The 24,096-nt window shown below is 37.6% G+C and overlaps 2 protein-coding genes across 2 annotated transcripts in view; one reads left to right on the top strand and one right to left on the bottom strand.

Moving 5' to 3' along the window:
* Positions 1-4,333: 4,333 nt before the first annotated feature.
* LOC104412862 (chromosome unknown open reading frame, human C2orf88) lies at positions 4,334-4,597 on the top strand. The gene has a single exon (XM_010023688.1). The coding sequence runs from the start codon at positions 4,334-4,336 to the stop codon at positions 4,595-4,597; it is 264 nt and encodes an 87-aa protein (XP_010021990.1).
* A 5,688-nt stretch (positions 4,598-10,285) lies between these two features.
* HIBCH (3-hydroxyisobutyryl-CoA hydrolase) overlaps positions 10,286-24,096 on the bottom strand; it is a gene marked incomplete at its 5' end in the record, with an annotated part of 39,877 nt that continues 26,066 nt past the window's right edge. Inside the window, 5 exons of the mRNA XM_010023689.1 lie at positions 10,286-10,401; positions 15,338-15,371; positions 16,552-16,671; positions 22,028-22,109; positions 22,857-22,915. Of these exons, the coding sequence (XP_010021991.1) occupies positions 10,286-10,401; positions 15,338-15,371; positions 16,552-16,671; positions 22,028-22,109; positions 22,857-22,915 (411 nt within the window). The remainder of the gene's footprint in view (positions 10,402-15,337; positions 15,372-16,551; positions 16,672-22,027; positions 22,110-22,856; positions 22,916-24,096) is intronic.

Here is a 24,096-nt window from a genome sequence, read left to right on the forward strand (position 1 = left end):
TAAAAACTAATAGCCTCCCTGGCTGGAGGAGGGTTACAAAGAGTCATATTTGAACCTAACTGTTTGGAAAGTGAGGAGCCTGGCTCTGTCACAGCAGAAACTACTCACTGGGTTCAATGGGCAAAGCTGCACTAAGCTGTTTTGAAAAGTATGACTTATTTTTTAATCCAGTGACAGCTGTAACAGAAAGTATTATAGAAAGCAGTTCCTTGCAGTATAGCATTGAACTTCAAGGAGGTTCTTTCAGAGGTCTTATGCATGAAACTATTTAAATGGTAGCAGGAACTTACCTGCCTGCGATAGGTAGAGATGTTGTGTAACAGCAGAACTCTTACTCTTAATGCCTGTCTTCATCATATGAAGATGTATTCCAGAAAGGCAGGTGAAACTCTTATTTTTGGATAGCTTGCATTTATGGTTTTGTAATTATTTCTTACTGATGATTTTAATACCCTAAAAAGTCTTATTTGTCTAAATAAAACTGCGGTTATGCTATTAATGCTTTTTTCCTGTATTTTATATTAAATAATAGTGAACTGCAGGCATCCTTTTACCATTGTTTTGTTTCCTTCAGTATTTAGAAATGAACTTACCTTGGCAGGAAACACTTAGCCAAGTTGGCAAAGAGACTGCTTAGCCCTCTCATGCAAGGTGAGTTCAGCTATGTGGTATGACTCCCTCAATGTTTTCTCTCTCCTTGTATTACTACAGGGCACTTGTGTAGTAAATAACATCATAGGTGAAGCAACACCTGAACTTCCAGTTCCAGGGGTATGGAAGGGAATTGATTGTTTTCAGGACTCTTAAAATAATACACAATGTTTATAGCATTGAAGTTAAAATGAGGTATTTATTTAAAAGCATATTGACTATATGTCCCCTGAAATTGAGCAGAGGTAGGAACCTGTACTTCTCAGATTAATAAAATCAACATTTCAGTTACTGAAAAACTGGTCTTCAAAAAGAGAAGATATGAAGATATGTTAACGTTTGTGACGGTGCTGCTTTAACTTCTGGCTGACAGTGTAGCAGAGCAGATTGCAGCTCCCTAACCTCTGCCTCCAGCTAAGCACAGCAGCATGTCACGTGAAGGACTGTGTCTGCAGAGGTTTTGGCCTGAGCCTTAAACCATCTACGTAGTGGTTTCTGAGACAAATCTGGCAACAGATCAGAGCTTGGGCATTGAAACAGACTCTTGTGCAGTTACTGAATGAAACATCATGCTTGGAGTAAAATGAGTATCCTCCCTGCTGTCCCCCCGAGGGGCTGAGCATTGTGAGGAAAACCAGAGATGCTGAAATCTCCATCAGAACTTATCACTCTGGAGATGAGTTAGGTGGAGAGGGTTTTAACAGCACTATACCAGGCATGTGCAAGCAGTGGTTGTCAGAAAAACAGGCAAGGAGTCAGAAGATTGAGGGCAGCTTCATTTGCGATCATTCATGTGCCAACAATTATTAACCAAGTAGAATGAGCAAACTATAAAACTTAGTGCAGTGACTGGGAAAGTACCGCACTCCATAAATAATGAAATGAGCAACAGTCAAGAATTTAAACTAGGGTCAATAACTTTGCTTTTAAGCTCAACTAGTAATCAATTTGGAACGATTTAGTTGTCTTGGATGTCTTGCTGTCTAGAAGCTTTATAGCCTGCCCCTTCCTCCGTGCAAGGCAGTCACGCAGACATCTGATTTAGCCCAAATGAAAAGGCAGAGGTAAGAAGGTGGGAAAAGAGGTAAATCCTACAGATGCTGGCCTAGGGAATTTCTTCCTACCTGCTTTAGGATATGTTTATCCTCCCTCTACTCCCATTCCCTCCTTCTTTCTGCTAGCCACTAACTCATCTGCTGGCATCCCTTCACAAAAGACGAAAGGAAATCTCCATTTTTAGGATGGAAACATCTTAAACCAATGATAAAATACTAACTAAAACTGTCTGCCATTTAACAGACCTGCTTTTAAAAACACACACAGAAAGAGTAACATCTAAAAGAATATGGATTCAAACTTAGATTAGAAAATCCATATCTGAATAGTCATTAAGTAAAATAGCAGGGATGAAAATCTGATAAAATACTTTGTTTTATCAACTGTGGCATAGAGCACTTTTATGGTTGGGGGATGTGAGGTTTAAATCTATGGTATTTACAGTTCTGGCTTAGCCTAAGGAGGACACAATACCTAATTGAAAACTTCTAAATGCTACCACTAGTACAGCGAGAGCGTATCTGTGTACCTCCCATGAAGCTTGGCTGGATAAAAACTGCAGTGTTCAGGTATTAGCTATGCTGGGTTATAGATGCTGTTAGTGATTCTTTGCCATGTCAGATACTTTGAGCTACATATTTGTTCAGAAGAGCCAGTGGAAATTATTTTTATTAATATTTTATTAATGGCAAATATTGAAATTAGACGTGCACAAGGTACTACTATTACAAAGGTTTTAATTATTCAGATGTCTAAATTGCTTTCAGACATGTCCTTGGACTCTGGTCTGTAAGCATGTTCTTGAAAGCGTTTTAAGTTTCATCACTTAATAGACATTGGTATGAAGCTCATAGGGTTTTTTTTATAAACCTCTATAGGGATCAGTGTGGTTTCTTGTGCAGTGAAGGGAATCAAGCCTTTTACTCATTTAATAACAAGTTATTACAATAAAAATCTGACTGATAGCTTACCCTCTGTGTTGGGTAAAACTACAAATACTCGCAGCAGGGTTTATGTTACAGGCTTGTTCACTCTGCTGCCTGCTCTGAAATACACTGGCACATGGTGCGGAAACGAAACTTACTGAATTTTATTAAAGTGCTTTACAAACACTTCTCTAAAATACTGAAATGTTCTGACACAAAGCTAAAGGTATGAAAACACATGTATGTACTTTGTGGTTTCAGAAGCCCTTTAGGTCTGACTGTCTGCCAGAAACACCAGCCACCACTTCCGAGTACTAGCACTTCAGTCTTACAAACTGTTTCCTAAACAGGTAGTGATGTTTTTAGTGAAGCTTGTCACCGTGAACCTGGTCCTCAAGAGTCAGCTGCTAGGGTGGGGAAGTCCCGTCCTACCTGTGAAGCACTGTTTGCCTCCAAATGGGATTGATTTCCTCTGCAAATATTTGCCTGTGATCGGGTCACTGGATTGGAGTCCCTATTTCCCCCAGTATATAAAGGAAATAAATAAGGCTTAACATCTTTGTCATGATTATGTTTTCAAAGGCTATTTACAAAAAACATCTTTAACTTTGGCTGACCTTAGTACAGCGTCATCGGGTGAAGCTGCAGGGAACAGTTGGGTTTTGTGCACAGCCTTTATTTTGGCTGGCAGTCTGTTAACTCTGATAAGTGGGTAAGCTCATGCCAAGCAAAGTTGGGCATATCGTGAGATTCTGCTTTTGTCTGTGCAGAGAAAGTAGCCTGAGAACCAGCTTTGAAGGCTAATAAACAAAAAACTGTACATCAGAATTTGGGGCTGAACAATTCTGATTCATGGGTTTGACAAAAGGACCCTGTCAGGTGGTGCATTCACCACTCTCTCCTCTAGATGTAGAGCTGTCCCGCTTTAGCAAGAGTTGTGCTCCAGCTCTGTCAGAACTGCCTTGAACACAGCAGTGTGCTGCTGCTTTCCCTGACCTCTCAGGGGGGAAAAGAAAGAAAAGCAGCTCTTGTTTCTCGTGAATATGTGTTCAAGCCTCCTTGAGCAACAGCAGAATGACACTGGGAATTAGTGTCACTCCTGCCTAAAGGGCATACAACAGCCATGACACAAGGCTCTTATTCGGTGGTGGTTGTGTGGTGCCTCTTGGAGTGTTTTGGGGTTTATTTTCTTTAGCAGCAGCAGTCACTGCAGTTACACAGTATTTGTTGACAGATTTGGGAAAAGAGCACTGCATTGTCAGTTGGAAAGAAATGATTATTTTTTTCCCCAAGACCTTTACATTCCTAGATGGCTTACATCATGTACTGGGAACTGCATGCAAGGGCAGTCTGAATTCAGGTCAGGCTTTGCCTATTTGTAGTAGATGTATGTTACTGATAAAAACATTTCTCACACACCAAGTGAACATTTATTAAAGTTGCTTCTACAAGCATCTGTACTGAATTTATCTTTCCTCTGAGCTCACTGGGAATGGAGGACTATTGTGTTTATATGAAACACTGTTTTGACAGGTTTCTTCAGAAGTAAAGAAGCACAAAAGGAGCCGTTCTGCTTTTTGAAAACAACCGGGAACCACTGGCAAGAAGCAGCAACACCGTGCATTGAACAAGGAAACCTTTTCCAGGGTATCAAAACATGCTGTTGAACTGAATTTTGCAGCTGCATTTTCAAATGTACCATGGGATGCATCAAATCCAAGAATGCTTTTCAAGGTTCAAATGCTATCCAGGATGAACGGATCAGGGAAGGTAATGAAGGATGCACTGGGGAGAAGTCATCACTGATAGCAGTGAAGGTGGATGAGAAAGGTCCATCAAGCACTATAGTGCTAGACTATGCACACCGTCTCTCCCGCGAGATCATTGATCAGGCGGTGAAACAGTGGGCAGTGACTGAAAGCAAATACAGTGACATCCCTTTTATTGAAAGCGATGTGCCCTGAGCCCTGACTGGCAAAGACTGTCTTCACCATGAGTGTCCTGTCTGTGAAGCAGTTTGTATTTGGTACTAGTGCAAATAAAGTAAAATCAGCTGTGATTTGAGCATAATGCCACTATATGAATGTGTTTGCAAGAAGAGGCTGAAAAAACCTGCCTTTTCGTCTATATTGCTAAGAAACTAACTGGATTACAGTAGAATCTGTTAAGTGTCATTTGTCATCAGCCGTATGTTGAGTATATTCTGTCTTTGTATGTGTCGAATGTGATCAGAAATAGTGTTAAAAAGGATGAGAAAATGTGGCTGCCCTGCAACTGTACAAGCACTACATCAGAGGGCCCAAAGATGCTTAACAACAAAGCGTGGATTATTTTTATGTACTGCATAAAAAATCAGTGGCCTGCTTGTAGGTGAAGAGAGGAGAACTCTCTATGCTTGGTAAATTTGTCTGCATTTCGCTGAAGTGAAACCAAGGTCTGCATGTAGCAAAGATGACCATTGTCCATAAATTTTACCTTGATTCTTTGACCTGGCTACATCTGTAAACCACAAAATAATGAAGGTGGTAAGAAGCATTTTATAAACCCCAGCAGTATTCAGGGAACCATACGGATTATGATACTAATCAACTTCCGTTCTTAGTGAAACAGTGAGGAACATTACCATGTTGACAAACAGTGTGTTATAATTAACAGATTTTCTGGCTTCCATAAATGCATGAAGACTATTCTCTAAAATCCTGCAGTAAGGTAGTTTACTGACATCTGATCACTGTGTTCAGACCAAAGCTGCTTGGATTGTTGGTTTGGGGTTTATTTTGTTTTGTTTTTATGTTAGGGTGCTGGTTTTTAGGGGGACTGGGTTTGGTTTTTTACTGTAACCCAGATGGGTGTGCAAAAGCTACTGACACAAATTAGTGAAACAAACCTTCAACAGCGTGACAGTGTTTTGGGACTGTTTGTTTCATGGGAACTATGGCTGCATTACACTGGAATTTCACAGGAAGGTAACGACCTTGGGACAGTACCTTCCTTCAGCTTCTGTAGGCTCATCCTTACCCACTGGTAAAACTGCATATGGTGATGCAGATTTGAGCTACAGAAACCCAAAGCCTGAGCAGTGCACTGAATTAGTAAATAAGCCTTAGGCCCAAAGCTTAAGGGGCTCAATTATTTACCAATTTCATGTAGCCTGCCTCCACACACCGCACCCTGCTTCTCCAGGACTTGCAGCCTGACTTACACTACTCGTAACTAGCATTCAAGCTAGGAAGAAAGGGAGGCATTAATCACAGTCATCTTAAAGCTGTGGTTTTGCTGACATTTTATACAAAGTGAATGCCTTGTAAAAGCTTGGGGTTTTAGCACCAGTTTGTTCCTTTTTCTGTTACGGCCAGTTTAAAAGACAGGTTTGTTTTGGTTCCTAGATCAAACTGTTTTCCATTTTATGTTTTTGTTTTATAGAAAAATGCTTTCCATACTGGCAAAAACTGTTACTATTTTTAAAACATACACATAGTTCTAGTAAATTATATAAAGCATCATTTCTCAAGCAGTGGGAAGCAAGCAGAAAGAGGACCATGTAAGTTGTTATTTTTAGGCTGCCTTAAGTCTGAGAATAAGCTATGAATTGAGCTGTTTTGAAAACTCTGCAACACAAACTTAGTTACTTTAAATCTACCTGTATGGGGAAGTGCTTTTATCAAGAGCAAAGGGTGAAAAATGGTTCTTTGTAACACAGCACAAGACTGCCATTAATTCAGTGACCAGACTAGACTCTGCTATTAAGACACTTCTCAGGCTTTTGCTGAAAAGGGGAACAAAATCTGCTTATGTTGCATTGTTTTCTTCTTTAAGTAATGAATCTTTGAAGCCATATGTAAAGTGGGACCAAGGCCCACTTAAATTCTATTGCTAACAGTGATGTACCTTGATGCTCTAAAGCATGTAAAACATAAGACCATACCCTACATTAGCTCAGTCTAAAGAAACCTCCATGCCAATATACATTCTAATATACTAGGATGATTTAAAAAACAGAACTAAAACATTGATCAGATCAGCACATCCAATACTTTGATATTGCTTAACCACAGTATTAAAAAAGATTCCTATTCTTCTTATAGCTAAAATGAAGTTGTATTACAAAAAAGGTGAACCCTTCTGTAACATTAGTCTTGACTCAAAGAGATCAACACTGCCAAAGAGAGTAATTAAAGCAAAGAAGTAAAGAAACCTTAAATCAAACAAAAGACAAACATCTCCCCCCAAAAAACCCTACAAAAACAAGGGGGGGGGAAAAAGAACCCCCCCAAAAGTTCCATAGACATTATTTGCCAGATAGGTGACTAGCAGATAGAAAACTGCACTCACTTTAAGAGTGCATTTAGGTAGATCTGTCTTGACCCTTGTACAAATACCTTGTTGGCTGTCAAGGGGTTTTAGGTGTTGCAATTTCTCAAATCCTGCCTTTGAATGTAGCCTTAGCATCTGACACTGCTGGGAGTCAGAGCAGCTTCTCCATTGGCAGGCTAGCACTGCATGGTCCAACAGCAGGCAGAATTATAAAACAAGATATAACAGTCTGAATTTACATCATAGCATCCATATGGATAAATACTCAAAATTTCCCCAAAGGAGAAAGTCACCTAGATATAATTAAACGTGCATCACAGCGTGATTCCATTTGGAGTACTTGCTGTGTGGGACACCTGCACTGCTTCCTCAGAAAGCCATCATAACGTGACAGTAACTGGATCACCCAACTGCTTGTTATGTCCAACCTACCTGCAACCACAAAGCTTGTCTTCCCTCATTAATGCTGGAAGATTACAGCAGCTTCAATATGGCCTGAAGTGCAATTCCAGCTGCTTTATAATGCTTTCTAGGACACTGGAACTTCAGGGAAAGCATGCAGCAAATGGAAGGCAAACAAGCTTACAAACAAGAGGGAGACAGCATCTCACCAGGAAAATAGTCCCTTGTACAAGACACTGTCCTTAATAAATAATGCACTTACCCTTAATAAGATAAAAAAATAAATGAAATCTGTTCAATAGTACAATCTGGTGAGAAATCGAAGGAGATTTCTTCCCAGAGTTATGCTGTATTTCTGTAATAGGCACAATACTAATGTGTAATAAAAATTAAGATGGCTTTACCTAAATAAAATTACATCTCTTATTAGATTACTCTAAACTGTGCTACTTGTAGTGGCTTTCCAGCTAAGTTGCCACTGATTCTTTGACTTGATTTTATGTAATGAAGGCATTCCAGTATGGGACTGGCATACTCCACAAAACCATTTACTTCTATTTAGGAGTTAAAAATACACTTGCTTTATATTTTCTCCAGGAAACATAAGCGTAATCTGAGTGGATACAATGTGACTGACTTGATATTCTAATAATAGTTCAGAACATAGTAACTACAGCACAACTTCATAAAATTGACATTTCTGGAGTAAGACACATCAGTAGTCCTGAATAAAACACAGTACAATATATTTTTACAGTATTTTTTGTGGAAAATATTTTCTTGTGGACCAAATAAAACTGAATTTACCATCTGTTTGTATGACTTATTTTATAGAAATGCTCAGATTGGACAGGATCTTGGTACCATGAGTTTGGGATAATTTCTGTTCACATAAATTTTGGAAGCAACTGAACATGCAAGTCAAAGTTTATCAATTCAGAAGTACTCTTGCTAAAGCACCTTAAGTCCTTTTCAGTCAGAGAAGGCACGATCCCTGCTCCTTGGGGATTACCGTGTTTTTCATTAAACAGATGCTGAAGATTGCTCCTTTTGTACAAAAATAATGGAATGAACCAATTTAAAATAAAAATAACCATTGTTTAAGAATCTGAAGCATCCAAAAATTTCAAAAACTAAGGGGGGAAGATTTACATTTCTTACAGACCAGAATGAGGTAGAAATTCAAGTCATTTTCAGAATTATCCCAAAAGTAGTAATGAAATCTCTTAACTACTTTTCAAACTAAGCTCAAGGACTGTCTCATAACCAATACGTACATAGTAAGATTTAACTTGCAGCTGAAATTTGGACAGTGATATTCTAGTGACAAATCAAGGTGCCATTTTTTCTTGATTTTGCTCTCCATTTTGCTCACCACTCTTTGCAAGTCACTCTAGTAGTTCACCCTGATGCCTGAATTTCCTGCACTTTGTTTCCAAGCAATAGATTCTAGGAAAGAAGGACCCTTAAGCCATTGTAGAGCAATACTGTCAATAATAAAATCTGCCCGATTATTGAAAACTCTGTAATGGTATTGCTGGAGCTCTGACTTTTTGATTCTCCAGTGCTGATTACTGACTATGTTACTGGAACAAAAGTTTTCTTCCTTTAAGCTCAGTGGTTCATCTTCATAGAAGCCAAAATTTGTTTATATGACCTGCCTATAACTGTGGAAACAAGTAGGAAACCATACTGATACACGATTTCATTAACCATGCAATCTTAAAGTTGAAGAAAGATTAACAGTTGTGTTGTATACACTATGGAAAAATTAATATTAACCCCCCAAAAGATTATACTTTTATCAAGGAGCTCTGATTATGTCATATAACCAAGGATTATTAGTATCAGAACCAAGCAACCTTTAATGCACACACAACAAAGGTTTTTTGATGTATATTTAGATTTTGATCCCAATAAATACATTCATTAGGATGTTGTCTTAAAAAACCTATACAATCCATGTACAGCAGGTATTTCATGTCTTCCCCTATTCATGATCTTCAGTACATATTGCTGCATTCCCCTTACTTTTCACAGATTTTCCACCCATCAGACATGATGTTCATGGGCACAAGCAAATGGGAACCCAGAGTAGTGGTATAAACTCCAGGCACTTGCAGTATTAGGGCTGGGCTGACCTCTACCACTAAAATCACTTGACAATCACAAACATCAACAGGAGATGTGCTGCTTAGTGTTCAGAGGAAGGTCTGAGACAGTTATTTCTTCACCCCTGTAAGACCAGGAAAAACTACCTATTTTTTAAACCATGAAAAACTAATTGTGCCATTCAACTTAATGGCTTTTTTTTTTTTTTAATGGTCTTACAACAAATGGAAGTGCTCAAGGCTCTGACAATATTATGACATTTGAAAAAATGTCTACATCACATAGCAAACCTGAATACTGACCAAATGTTAAATCAATAGAACAATTTCTCTCAGACTACTTATATGTCAGTCTGACCCTTTATTTAAAAGGCTACTTAATACCATGGATTTATCATGTCTTGCATTTTCCTTTGTAGCTCTGACTGTTTAAAAGCTTTAAGTATTTTTAATTTTCATTGTATAAAGAATAATCTGGGGCACAAACTTAGATCAGTGACTGAGCCAAGAACACAAAGGTCTCCTAACCTCTTGCTTATTAGGATCATCCCTTAAGTCTGCTCTCTCCCCCAAAGGTTCCTAAACTAAGAGTTGATGCAAAAAATTAAATGTTAATCATTGTGTAAAGCAGTAAAGATAACGATTTGCCTTTTCCCCTTGTTAACCAGAGATATGATTATTTGCCATTATGGCAGCATAACAAAAGAGAATGTTCCTGAATGCAAAAAATTACTTACGAATCTCAGAGTCTTACCAAACTTTATCACACTAGTATTAATTTTTATGTCGTAGATTTAAGCACATGTAAGTCAATAGGCTTGATCTTTATAGCTTGAGATCATTGCTTCCCAGTGGCTTAAAACAATCATCCACAAACTCATCACTGACTTCTTCGAGAGCAGCTGGCTTCCATCTGGGGGATTGGTCTCTGTCAATCAGCACTGTCAGGTGGAGTATACAAACACAAAAGTTACTTGTAAGCTTTCTCTAATTAAGATGACTTTAGATTGCTTCCAGACAGACAACTACAGTGAATACATAGGGAAGAAAAATGAGTATGTTCTCAAGAAGACAGATTTTTTGTAACATACATATTTCTACTTAATAAAAAGTCTTGAGTTGTGATCTGTCTGGAGATGTATCTGGGGGTTGCCTGATGATACAAGGAACAGTGGGTAACTTCAGAAGTAGCCCAAGCTCTGAAAGAATAGACCTCAAATTAGTGCTTTCTGTTAGACCTACTACTCTTGCCCAACTTATACTTTTTCATGTGAAACTGGCAACAGTATGCATGATTCTCCTTTTGGATAAGAGCTTTCACATCTCTGCAAAATCTGACTTTAGAATATAGGAGATGACTCAAAGGAGGTGTTTAATGCCTAAAGCTAATTTAAACACATCACATAAACTAATAATGAAATAGCTAATGAGGAAAGAGTAAAGCAGAGTATCTTTGTGGGCAAATCCAAGAATATTTATTTGTAAATACTGACAGATACTACAGACCTACGTAAATTTAACTATGAAGATCTGTACAAGCTGTGTACTTTACATGTGTACTAGTACATTACTGAAGATAAAATCATCAGTGAATGAATTTCACTTACAGCAATAAAATACCAATTCTCAAAAAGCATTCCTTGTACTGCAGCAATGTTGAAGGCATGTCAGCAAGAACAGCTGCACTAGCAAACAATGGTAAGGCGAGAGAGAATTTATCTGTGTATAAAAACTGTCAGTATGAATGAAATTCCAGAGCATACTTCCAAGCACCTTTCTGGCTTCAGGAAAACCCATAAAGGTGCTATTCAAAAGCAAAAAGAACAGCTATAGTAACTATGGCTTTCTAGGATGCACTGACTACCCAACATCCCTCCTCAACACACATCCCTCCTCAACCACACCCATGTGTGGTATCAGCAACTGATTTGGAGATGCAGCTGTGTGTGTCCTGGGAGACCTCCTGACCAACACCACCCACAGCATATAAAGGAGGATGGGCAATACTCAGTGTGCTGAGAAGAGGGAGGTTTGCCTGCCTGGTTGGTTTTTCTGATGGAGTCCAGAGTAGGATGGCTCTAAAGGTACGTGCACAGAAGATACAGAAACTACATATTCTGAAGACTAACAGCTGGTGTTCTGGTAAGTTGTCATGTCTTTCTAAGCAGATTTTGTGCTTGGTGACTAAACTAGAACCATCTAGGATGTGAAATATACAAAGGAGTTGGATTTCAAGTTCAGTGGAAGGAATGCCTACCAAAAGATTGGGTTGTATTGGAAGACAGGCATTATGGTAGTTTGTGGTAAAAAACAAAAGGGACTTCAAAATTTCTTTTTAACTTCTCCCTCTATAACCAACACTTGGAAAGAGCCTAGAAAATAAATACTGTTCAAATAATAGCTACATTAATTAACATAGCTGAAGACAAACAGGCATCGCAACTCTTTAGTGTGCACCTCCAAAGTGAAAGGAGAATCAGAGCCCTGCATCCCATTTAACTACAAAGAGAGCACTAAGGACTGCCTGGATACAAATAAACACTGATTTTTAAAAGAAATCCCCTGTACAGACCAAAGCTGTGCTTCTACAGAGAGTAGAATCCATGTGGGCAATTCTTCAATAGAAATGTGCTGTAAAAGAACGATTTTACTGGGTCATTCACCTGGATAACCTGGTGTAAAGTTATGACCCTACAAGTCAATTTTAAACTGTGATGTAAAGCCACTGATTGGTTTGGGTCAAAATACATAATTGTCTTGAATCAAGTATATTTATTCCATCACAGTATGACATATCTGATGATTTTATTCAACTCCAATGAAGTTTACAATCTGGCCAAAATCCTAACGGTTATCCACAAAAGCCAATACTGACTAGAGGTGCTTTAGAAGGAAAAAAAAAAAGTCCATGTGTATACTGCTACAGCTTCAACTCTGAAATACAGTAGAAATGGCTGGTAATTCTTCACTCTATAGCACTACTGTGTAATCCAGTCAATCTTTCTGTTCGGATTTGTGGCCAGTTTTACTCTGGTGGATAAATGAATGCTTATTATGGTCTCTCTAATGAAGTCCTTAATATTATGAGAGTTAAAATTGTTTTCTAATAGTATCTTGAAAATATTTCCTTTCTATATTAACTTCTGTATATTCTGTTTTTCTCCAGCTTGAAAGATTGGTCACTACAAGAACAGAACCGAAGTTCTGAAGACTTCTAAGGTAGTCTAAGGGATTTTCATTAAGATAAAGCTAATTGAAAATGAGCATTCTGTTAAGGGTTTGTTCTTGTAGTTTACCTTTTTACCAGGCTTCAGTAAGTGTTCTATTTTAGCTTCATTCAGCACAGTCACAACACTGGTATTTCTAAGCACCTGAATTTCTGCTAGTTGCAATGTAATCTATCTACCTACCTACTCACTGACTGCAGGGGGTTTTTGTGCCCAGGGTTAGGCTCACATCTGCCAGCTGCTAGCACTGCAGGAGAGAGGGCAGAAGCCATACAGAAATAACATCTTTGCAGGATCAGCAATACATAGAAGGCCTTTACAATTCCATTTGAACTGTACATTCCTGCACAAATAGTTAGGCTAATTTAGCAGATTTTTGTTCCCTCAGGCTGCTGAGACTGTAGTCCACCTGGATGTGTTTGAGCACTGACACTAAAAAAGACTGCTTTGCTTATGCAGTAAGAATAGAAAATCAAAGTTCTTGGAAATTATGCAGGGCTATGCATTTCTTAATTTATGTATTATCCTATAAATCAAGGTGAAAAACTGATACCTATAGTGTTCAAAGACCACACTTCCATTATATGGGAAAATATTGCTGAAATATGATCTGTATAGTTTCTGCTTTGAAGGATTTGGCTTTTCTTTAGTAGCCCAAATCACAAGAATTGGAGCGGAATACTGCTTGCCAGCATATTTGCAGTCTGGTTGAAAGAAAACTGGCTAAAAGAACAATGAAATTCTGACCTCAGGTCAAAACAGGTTTAAAAAGCTTCTCAACAAACTGCTTCCCTAGCATGCCCATTATAATTGCAGTCTGAAGCAGATAAAAGCTGTTATTAGAACCTGACCTGCTGAAAAACAACCTTCAAAAAATAAAACCTGATTATTATATCTTAACTTTACTTTGTAGACAGGGTCAACAGCTGGCTCTTAAATGCTTGGAATGTAATGTTTTAATAAATTAAAAGCTAATATTTTATTTATTATTTTCACTTTTATTCACTGGTTGATCCAGTAAACTCTTAATAATCTTACTTCCTAATAAAAATTATATTCAGTATGTTGTTGGAAAATGATTTTTATGAGATTAGACCCAACTGCAAAAATAGTCAGATTCTGCACTATTCTTAAACAAGACAAGCTATTTTAAGATGCCAAATCTGAGAATAAGATACATGCAGTAAGCAGAAGTACTTCAAGAACAAGTTATTATTATTATTAGCAATCCCCTCAGTGCAGCTGGGTCTCTGGTGGGTTTTTTTTTTTTTCTTCCTGATATAGTTGAGCCTTTGCTACATCATCCTGTGCAAAAAAGAATCCTTCCCAACTGCTGTTCTTGCGGATTCTTTCTTTATAAGCACTTTGTGTAATTTACTGGACATACTGACAAGCAATTTGCTTTTGTCCTCTACAACATCACCAGATGGTTTAATGACCTTAGGCATTACAAGTGAGAATTTGGCTTGGTGTCCATCTGACTCTCAAACTTTGAGTTTGTCACTTCATAAGCTCATATGGTGATTTAGAATATATCCTAGGAATAATCTTTGTAAAATATCCTTGCCCCCATTACCAACACAATGAAAACAATGTACTTCTCAACAGTATTTGAGAAGAACAGAACTCACCAGAATTTACCACACAATGGGGTAAATTCTTCAAAGGATTCTCTGCCAGTAAGAACTAAAGATTAAAATCATAAACTTTTTCCATGATGTACAAGCCATCTTTGCATCTCTCACCATAGGCTTTAATACAGTTATTACTAATAGTGAACACTCAAACTAATGTCTATTACTCAAGCGGAGTTTACACTACTTTATGAAGACAGATATTAAGAAATGAGGAGGAGGTGATAATATATACTTGAGTTTGAATTCAAAGTCAGACTCCCTCAACCCCAAAGTGTTACTCATCCAAATGTCTTGTACTGTAAGCTCCGAGGAAAAGGAAATATTTGTGTTTTGTTTCACCTCCTGCTGTACAGGACATAAATAATTTCTATAGTTTCTAACAGATGTGACATTGGGTTTGACAAACTGCATAGTGAATCAGCAGTAGAATCAAGGACAGAATCTAAGTCTGTCCCCTAGGTGAACTTCCTGAGCCACTGCTCTACTTGTACCCTAACCTACCTTGACCAGTGCTTTAAAATACTGAAATATTTATGTTTACATATATATTTTGATAGTAAGACACCTCTATATAGACACACTTTGGATGTGGGAGTAGCCTCTGTTCTAACAAATTGCCATGTGAAGTTGTTCTTAACTTCAACTCTCGCACCATCTTACAGTGTGGCAATGCTAAATCTGGACACACAAACGATACCCTTAGCTACTCCCTACTGCTAGCATTAAATATATGTGAAGTTTCCCAATGAATTGGTGAAACCTTTTCATGGTGCTGCGTTACCAGGTGGATAAATAACATTAGGAAACTGAGATTACACACAGGAAACCTGGCTGTCACACTTAGGAAAAAATAATGAATTTTTGGCCATACAGGAGTCCAATAAGCAAAAACTGGAGGAAGTTGGGAAGCTTTCTCTGGGCTGTTGCTGGATACACTTTTCTTAACCTCCACAGAAGCAATGCAACAGTGAGTTTGCATATTATTGAGAAATGTTTCTGGTGTGCATGCTTACCTGCTCGAACCCCTTCGTAGAAGTCCGGGCCTCTCTGAAAGATTAAAGGAATTAAAGAAAGCTGTAACATGACAGATTCTATTTAGCACATCTTTACCTATCCCACTTCTGCTTGAAACGCAAGTTCTCAAGATTCGGTTAAATCTCACTTGTACTGGTCTTGTATCATCCTACTTGCTCCTTACTTATTAGAGCTCTATGACCTCTTGCTTAAATGCAGCCACAACTCTTAAAATCAGTCTGTAGAACTTTGGTTATCACTCAACTTCTATGCAATGCAGCTCTCTCTCTGTTGCATGTCAGATTTTTCTAAAGAGTTCTGCTTGATGGGGACTGAGGCATGTAGGATCAGAAATTCATCAGAGAGGACAGTCTACAGGGGTTGTGATGCATTCTGCGTACTTGGAACACTTTGCAGTTAAATAGAATCCTGGACACATCCAGGGTTTTTTAATATAGGTAAATGTAACATTTAAATCTGTAAGGATGCTTTGCTAGCAATGGAGCAACAATACTAGTTAACGAAAGCTATGCCAAGGATACTGGCAGACACTACACCATATCAGAATTGGATATATTTTCCCTTTTTTTTTTTTTTCAAGTATTTACTTTAACTATCCCAAACAATCAAAGACATAAAAATCTTATTTTAAAATGTCACAAAACTATAATAAGGATGCCATGGGGAAGCTTTATGAGGAACTTGTTCAGATAATTCGGTTAGCAACTCTGTTCTACTGGAAGTATCATTTCCTTAAATGTTACACAAGTATTAAATACTATTTAGTATAAATACTACTAAAATCTCTTGGTCTTTTTTAATAAATTTATCACAGCACTCCTGAAAGGCAGTGATACACAACTATTCCCATCCTGCTGATGGGAACTGAGGACTAAGCAATTTAAATAAGAAATCTCTTCAAGAACACCAGGGGTTTAAAATTACAGTCCAAATGCAAAACTTTCTCTATTACAGCATTATCATAGTTTTCTTAACAAAAGCCCTCTACCATTTCCATTAATGTAGTCTCCTTCAAGCTGCATATAAAGAGATGTAACTGGAAAAAAGCGACAGCCTAACAAACACGCAAAAGATATTGAGAATTAAAACCTATACATTGTGAGTCCTTGATGTAATCTGTATATAAGCTGGTCTCTGATAAATGTGTACCTCTCCACTGCTGGAAAGACAAAGGGCTCAGCTGCTTGCTTACCATGCATGCTTGGCTCAGCCTGTATTCCATTGTGAGTACATCTTGTAAGCTCATGGAAGCGCCTTCTCTGAGCTGTCTGAGAGTCAGCTTTAAGGATGTAGGTGACATCTTATTTATAGCCTGGGGAAGACATTAACAATTACTTTACTCACTTCAATTTAGACACATTTGCAAGTCTGTCTTTTTTTCATTTTAAACTATGTGAAGTAAATGATGGCACTGAGCTCACTTATGTTATACCTATTCCTCCTGCTCCCTCCCACCATGCTGTCATACTAAAAGGACTTACTTACATAAACTTTTATCTGCAAGATCTCTAGGATGTTTGCCACCACTTGTGGAAAGCCTAGAACTCCTAAGGTCGCATCATTTATGATCACATTACTACTGGCCTGGGAATCTTATGCAGCTTGAAAGCCAATTCCAAACAGATTCTTTTGAGAAGTGAAGGTGCGTGACAAGCAACGTTACTCTGTTCTCTAATATCATATACATATATCTGAATTGCTTTTACAAGTTACTGATGTTGCAGCTGATATTGTACAGAATTTGTTTTATTTAGTACCACAGGGTAGTAAGGTAATAATAGTGAGATTAGCAACAAACTTAAGGTGGTTGCTTTATGATCATCTGCAGAGACTAGACAACAATCAGAAAACTGTGGAAGAAAAGAATATTCAAAGAAATTAAACATAAATGTGTATCTGTCCAAGCTTTTTGTCTGGGATCAACAGATGCTGCGGTAATTTAGTCCTACATTGCTCTTCTGATAGGAAGCCTGGAGGTCTTGCTTTCTTCCTTTTGACAGTTACAGGCTATAAATATTATGCCACAGACAGGATCTGTTTAAGGCACACAAACAAATGCTGTAACTCTGGTTTTCATGACTATCCTTCAATTAACAGCATGCCAATAAACAGTAGGGGGAGGTGGGGAGAAAGACAAAAACCTGGTTAAGAAAACGGAAATGAGCTTTAAAGCTTTCAGGGTTCTGGGGGAAAGGAGCTGTATCTTACTGTTGCTCATCTTTGTTTTCTTACTTTAAACAAGACTCTTCTTTCCCTGTAAATCCAACTACAAGCTTGCTTTTATTCACAGTACAACAGACATTTCCTGTTAATTAGGACATTTTTACCCCTACTGAAAAGTGGCAGATGGTAAAAATTTGCCTCTTTACATTATTTTCATTGCAGACATTAGAGTCCTTACCCGGAGACTGAAATGGCAGGTTTCCAGACATCAACATTAACATTTTTTCTGGCTCCCAATTACTCTTCATCCCTTTCCAGACACCAGCTGATACAGCAGTGACCCATTTTGCCTAGTTAAGCTGGAAAACATGCAATTGCTATACAAGCAGTGCAATTGTGTACCTTAAAAACACTGGTTCTGTTATTCTGCTACTTGCATGTTGACCACTTTGCTTGAGAGTGAATCTGGTTTAGAAAGAAGGAATGCTGGCTCAAACTGTAAACATTTCCTGAGTTCTAGTAAAGCTCTCTAACAATGAGCTGCCTTTCAGCAGATAAAGAAATCAGCTATACCTCTAATTATATCACCATGTAGGTCTCTGATGGATAGCAGCTCTTAACTGGACCCCTTATGTCCTATAATACACTTGCTGGCTTTACCTTTGAACTGGACCTTTTCTGCTTTGAGTTTCACATTCTGTCATTTAGATTAGAAAGTTCTTACTCAGAACAAGTAAGATGGTATGCACAGTGCAACCAGATTGTTCTGTAGGTGAAATTATAATGGTAAGTTCTTTCTGGTTAGAAAGCATTGAAATGGGGAAGATGTGACATGAACACCTAGCTAGTGTAGTGCATCTAGCAGCTGCCTTATCTTGGCATATCAATGAGGTTGAAGGTGGAGGAGGAACTGCCATAAATCAAGCTGAAGGAGGAGGAATAAGGGAAGAAAATGGGTAGGTGTAATTGCAGAAAAATGAGTCACCAGTGTATCTATAAATAAATGCTCTGTATGAAGAGGGGGAGGGCATTGGTGCTAGGGAACAAGCCTGAAAGGAGATAGGATAGGCTGAAATAGGGAGTACTAAAATGCAGTAAGTCTTTGTAGAAGTATCTGACATCTATTCCAGTATTTTGAGATCACACTGATTTCAACATGATGATCCTGAAAGCTACAAGCTGAATTTGCAATAGACCTGAATTCCAGTAAGATACTATCAGAAGGTGGCTGAATTAAGTGGCACTGACTCAATGGAGTCTCTTACAAGAATTAACAGCTGCAATAGTGCTTCCAAAGCTTGTTAAAGTTTCTGATTAGAGCTACTGAAGGCCCTTGAGGGAAGCTTTCTTTAACTTAACAAACAACAAAAAGACCCCTGTCAGATGTCCAGTGTATCACGTCCCTTGCAGTAAATGAAGACACCCATCACTTTGACATAACAAAGCATTTGTTTGTTCACACTGAACAACGGTTCTGGATGAGCTTTGACATGATTTGTGTCTAACCAAAGTACCACAGGAAAGCTGCTTAAAGAGATATATCACACTTACTGTCTGTTAAGAGTTTCAGAATGCTTCTTGAGTTCAGTACTACAAAGATGCCATCCTGCTTCATTCCTGTAATCTCTTTCACCCATTGCTGCATCCCCATTTAAAGTTTCAGGAGCTAGTGTCTGCATCCCAACCTGACCAGCAGATCTGGACAAGGTACCTTTTAATTTTTAGTCCTGCACACTACACTGGAATTCATTCAGTTTAAGGCTATGAACTCATGAGGTATTAGTGCTCAGAAGGTTCACTGACCTGCCAAAAAAGCTCTCAGAAAGCATCATGTGAGAACAAAGTCAAACAGCTGATGCTTTTCAGGTTTTGACCCCACATGCTTACTTCATCCAATTAGAAGCAGTACTTCTGTCACTCGGATTAAAGCTTTTTGGCTCATATAAATCCTGAAAGCAAAGTAATGCTATAAACAGTTGTAAAAGTATTTTAGTAGTATGAGTTCAGAAAGTATGTTAGTATTCTAGCTTTCTACCTGTTTGTAACTGGGTTCAAAATGTGATTTAAGTGATGAAGCTGCTCTCAAGTAGAATTTTAACATTTTACAATCTTCTCATTCATGCAAACCATGTATCAGATACGTGAAGGCCTGCCAAGCAGACATGTTTTGAAAGTAAAAAGCAGGAGTACCATAGATCAAACAGAACAGGATACCCGAGATAGCTCACAGCATCCTTGAATTATAGTGGAACTAGCAGTTCCATTTTGTTTAAAAGGTATCTGTACATCCAAGGTGTGGCTGTACCAAGGTGTACCTCCAAATTAGGGTCTGAGACTTTCAGTTAGGGCTTATTCCATAAGCTTACTAATATGTATCATAATTAGTATACATGGAAACAAAGAAACAGCAATACACATTGCTGTTACTCTTCTACAGTCTATGTATTTATTACTTGGATGTGCTGTTGTTCCTGTACCCAGACACTAACATGCAATCTTGGTTTCAGAAAGTGACATAAGGGAAACTAGTCAGTGGAAATACTCTTGGTACTGTGATACTCCTAATGAGGAAAATTACTTGCTTCACACAAGTCAGCAAACTGGATAATGTCTGATAATCTCAGACTGTCATGGTTTTGCTATGTGTTCCCTGCTCTGACAATTCTTTGAACTCTGCTCCTCTGAGCAATGTGACAGCAGGCCAGTGCTCTGTCTGCAGGCGTAAAATGCTCAAGTGCCAGGGTGCAAGCCACTATTCTTCCTCCAGCTACAAGTAAGTTTAACTACAGTTCTGCCACCCTAGTAAAACACAATCTCCAGTTTAACCAGCAAGCATTTCCTGGAGATTGCCAGATTTATATGTGAATCCCTTTTTAACCTTTTTCATCCACAAATGCATTTTCCTCCTTTAGTTTCGTGGATCTTTCACAAAAGAAATTAAGTTATCTGATCCTACAAGCTTACTTAATCCTACTGCTTAGTGCAGAATGTTTGCTGTTAGAATGCTGCTTGTCTGAAACTTACATACTTGTTCACACTAATAAGCCTTGAACCTGATAGAAAATGTGAGGTTTGGGGTCTCCCTCCCCACATTTCTGTATGGACAGAACTAACTCTTATTAATAGTCTCATCTCTTGGAACAGAACAGGCAACAGACAGTTGTTCAGGAACTCCAAGGACAATCATTCATTTTTGAATCTCATGAAAGAAAAAAACTGCTATAAAGTACTATTAAAGACATGAAATAAAATGAGAAGCAACAAAAGAGCCTTTTTCTTTTTAAGTAAAAGAAGTTACACAAAATCATGCCTTTGAAGTTGTTGACATAGTTTTAAGTTCTAGATTAAGAATATGAAAGAAATAAATACTTCTAAACAACAAGGAACAAAGTCATACTTTTAATAGGGGAGATCTGAGTCACAGGGCTGCAGATGAAGGAAGTGAGTCAAGCCAGTTTGAATAACCAGAGCAAATGTGGGAGAACAAACTGGCTAGTTAACACATTTCAGTAACAAAGTGTTTTCAGACACCTTGCATGTTTTGTAATAGAAATCGTATTTTGAACAAAGCACCTGTTAAAGGCTATAGTTCTTCTAGGTCTGATTATGTTTTGAAATGCCACAAAATTCTATGAAATTAGCTTAGGAAAAGCTATCTGCAAATAATCCTGGGACAGGATGCCTAACGTTAATGACACTACACTATAAAATTATATTACTCTACTCAAATGAAAGTCCAAAGATGATGGGTGTTTTGTTTTATTACATGAGTGGGATTTCTTCTGTAACCTGGAACTAAAGTTAAGACAAAGTGTTTGTTGGAGAAATACTTGTGTTCTATCCAATTTTAAGTAATATTTGATTAGTTCCAAGGAAAACTTTTGCAAGGCACCTGAATACAGATACCTCAAAGGAAAAAGAAAATATGCACATTACTCTTAAAGGATTATATATTGCTTCTTGATTTCTGAGGCTGAAGTGTGTATTAAGTGTGTAGTATTGCTGTAGACCAAGTAGTGGATACGACACCCAGAAATGCATTAAAAAGAAAAAAAAAACTTTTGTGGTAATAAGTTGCTTGTCATTTACCAAAATGAGATATCTAGAATGGAAGAAAAAGAACAGCGTTGTTCTGGCACTGTTTTATTCCAAACCTTGGCAAAAAAAATGAGCAGCTATAAAAGGAACTTTAGCCACCAACAGCTCCCTGATCGTGGGAAGGGGAAAAGGGAGCGAGTTTGTTTTTTTTTTTTTTTTTTAACTAGATGACTATTTTATGCAACCTATGATGATATTCACATTTTACAGAGGAATATTCTTGTCTGAGTAGAATTACTGACAGGCCCACAGGCCTACATCTGAGAACCTGAGGATCTCAGTCCAATGGCCTATTGGTGTTATGTAGTATTAGTTATCAAAGTAAGGTGACTAAAATCAGCCCCATGGGAAAAAAAAAAGTACAGAACCAGACTTAAAACCTCAAATAAAAATAGTACAGATGTTACCTCTAGCTGCTTAATGGCAAAAGGAGAACCATCTTGCTTTAAATTGTCAACAATTTCTTCCATGCTATTTCCTGAAAAAAGACTGAAAGAAAAAAGTTAATGAGTGAACTGCTTCAGCCTTCCTCTTCCCTGTGAAGTTGTAGTAACACTGAACTTAGAAACAGAGTAACAACCTTATTTGGCTTTTCTTAGCAATGCCTTCCCTGCTGTTCAGTTTTACCTAACTCTTCCTTTACAAAACTCTAGCATTTCAATAAGCCTCACTTACAAACTCTATTTATCCAGGAACTTCAGTTACTACCATCAGTCTTATCTGTATTTTTGCAACACATCAAATGTTTAGCTATCAGCTCCATTCTACTGGTTTGGTCTCAATGTATTTTGTCTCTGTGCTGCCATACTTCAAGAGTTCTAGCTGCTTATCACTCACTTATTTCTCCTTCCCTTTCTGAGAACACAGACATTCCAAACAATCATAGAAATGGCCTTGGATCAATGAGTATAAGTGTGCTACATATAATTCCTTGTCCAACTGAACAATTCTCTTAAATGCTCATCCAATTTCTATAGAAATTCATTTTAATGTGCATCAGGGTAGTTGCTTAATATAATGGTGTATGAATCAGGCAAATGTGCTTGAGTATTTAGTATACTGCTGAGTGAAATATCTTAGGAGATTCACATAAAGCTCTCTAAAGACAAAAAAGTTTAAAATTACTAACTTGAATGCCATTTCTATCACCTTATCTGTGGAACACTGATACTGTTAGAGGATTTAACTTCACACTCTCTATCCAAAAGACGAAAAAGAAGAAAGATTGCCAAATACCTGTTAATCTTCTCCATGTGTTCATCAAGTACAAAATCCTTTTCTTGATCAACTTTGCTCTATTGAAAAAGCAAATACATATTTTACTTGGTTATTTTAGACCAAAAAACTTACCACTACTGAAAAATTTCAATTACGCGTGTTACAAAAATATCATAGTAAGTGAACATTTAATATTCATAACACACTGACATTTTTAATGAATTACAATTTCAGTGTGTATAAATGAACTTGTTGCTTTATCTTGCAAGTGTTAAAAATGTCACCTCAATGTAGTGCTTGCTCTGAGCTGCTATATATGCCTACTTGGGTGGTTATCTTGAACAGAAGTAATCATGATTATTCTATCAATACATTTCTACCAAATACACTAAGAAAGCTAGTGTAGATATATCTACTAAAAAACAGAGGGGTTTTAAATATAACTAAAAATATACAAGCATGCATGTATGTATTTAAAAAAAAACCAAACCAAACCACCACAAAACAATACAACCTGCATTTTCTTCCTTCTCTTTTCTCTGTACTTTTACAGACTCTTATTTAGACAAAGAGGGTGTAAAAGATCTGTTGGCCTTATGTGGAAAGGCTGTCAGATGTTTCATATCTTTTGACATTAAGGGATTTAGGACATAAGCAGATTTTTTCAGTAACAGCAGCTGAAACTGAGAAAGGTTCCCTGTCACTTCAGCTCTGATAACTAAAAATACACTGCTTCCTTTTCCATTCAGTGTCATTTTTGTAAAGTAGTATACTGTAACATATAATCACTCCTATTTTCCAGCTATTTTGTCAAAATAAGATAATTCCCATAGTAGTACTGATTATCCCATTTATTTTTCTAATTAATCTTAACATATAAACTTAGTAATGCCAAACCAGAAACAAGAAGGGTAGACACCACTCGCTTAAAAGCTGAATAACTGGGGGGTAATATTCAGTTTGACTGAATACATTGAATCTTGATTTGATTCCAGAAGTTTCCTTTCCTTTGAAATAAAATCACATTGCACGTCTAAACAGCTAATTAAATAGCCACTGAATAAACTTATTGTAAAGCAAAACTCTTTGATTTTCATGCCCATTGTTACATAGGCCTAATAAAAATACTAATTACGTATTATCAATACAGTTACATTCACTTGCAAAATCAAATGGAGAACTATGGGTTTATCCACTGGGAAAACAGCACCTTTCTCCCATTGGAAATACTGCTTTAAGACTGCAGATGCTTTCCCTA

This window comes from Nestor notabilis, unplaced genomic scaffold (assembly GCF_000696875.1).
Source record: "Nestor notabilis isolate BGI_N333 unplaced genomic scaffold, ASM69687v1 scaffold20971, whole genome shotgun sequence".
Lineage (NCBI taxonomy): Eukaryota > Metazoa > Chordata > Aves > Psittaciformes > Psittacidae > Nestor > Nestor notabilis.

Excerpts from the sequence above, each read along its gene's own strand:
- LOC104412862 (XM_010023688.1), top strand. The coding sequence starts at position 4,334 with ATGGGATGCATCAAATCCAAGAATGCTTTTCAAGGTTCAAATGCTATC.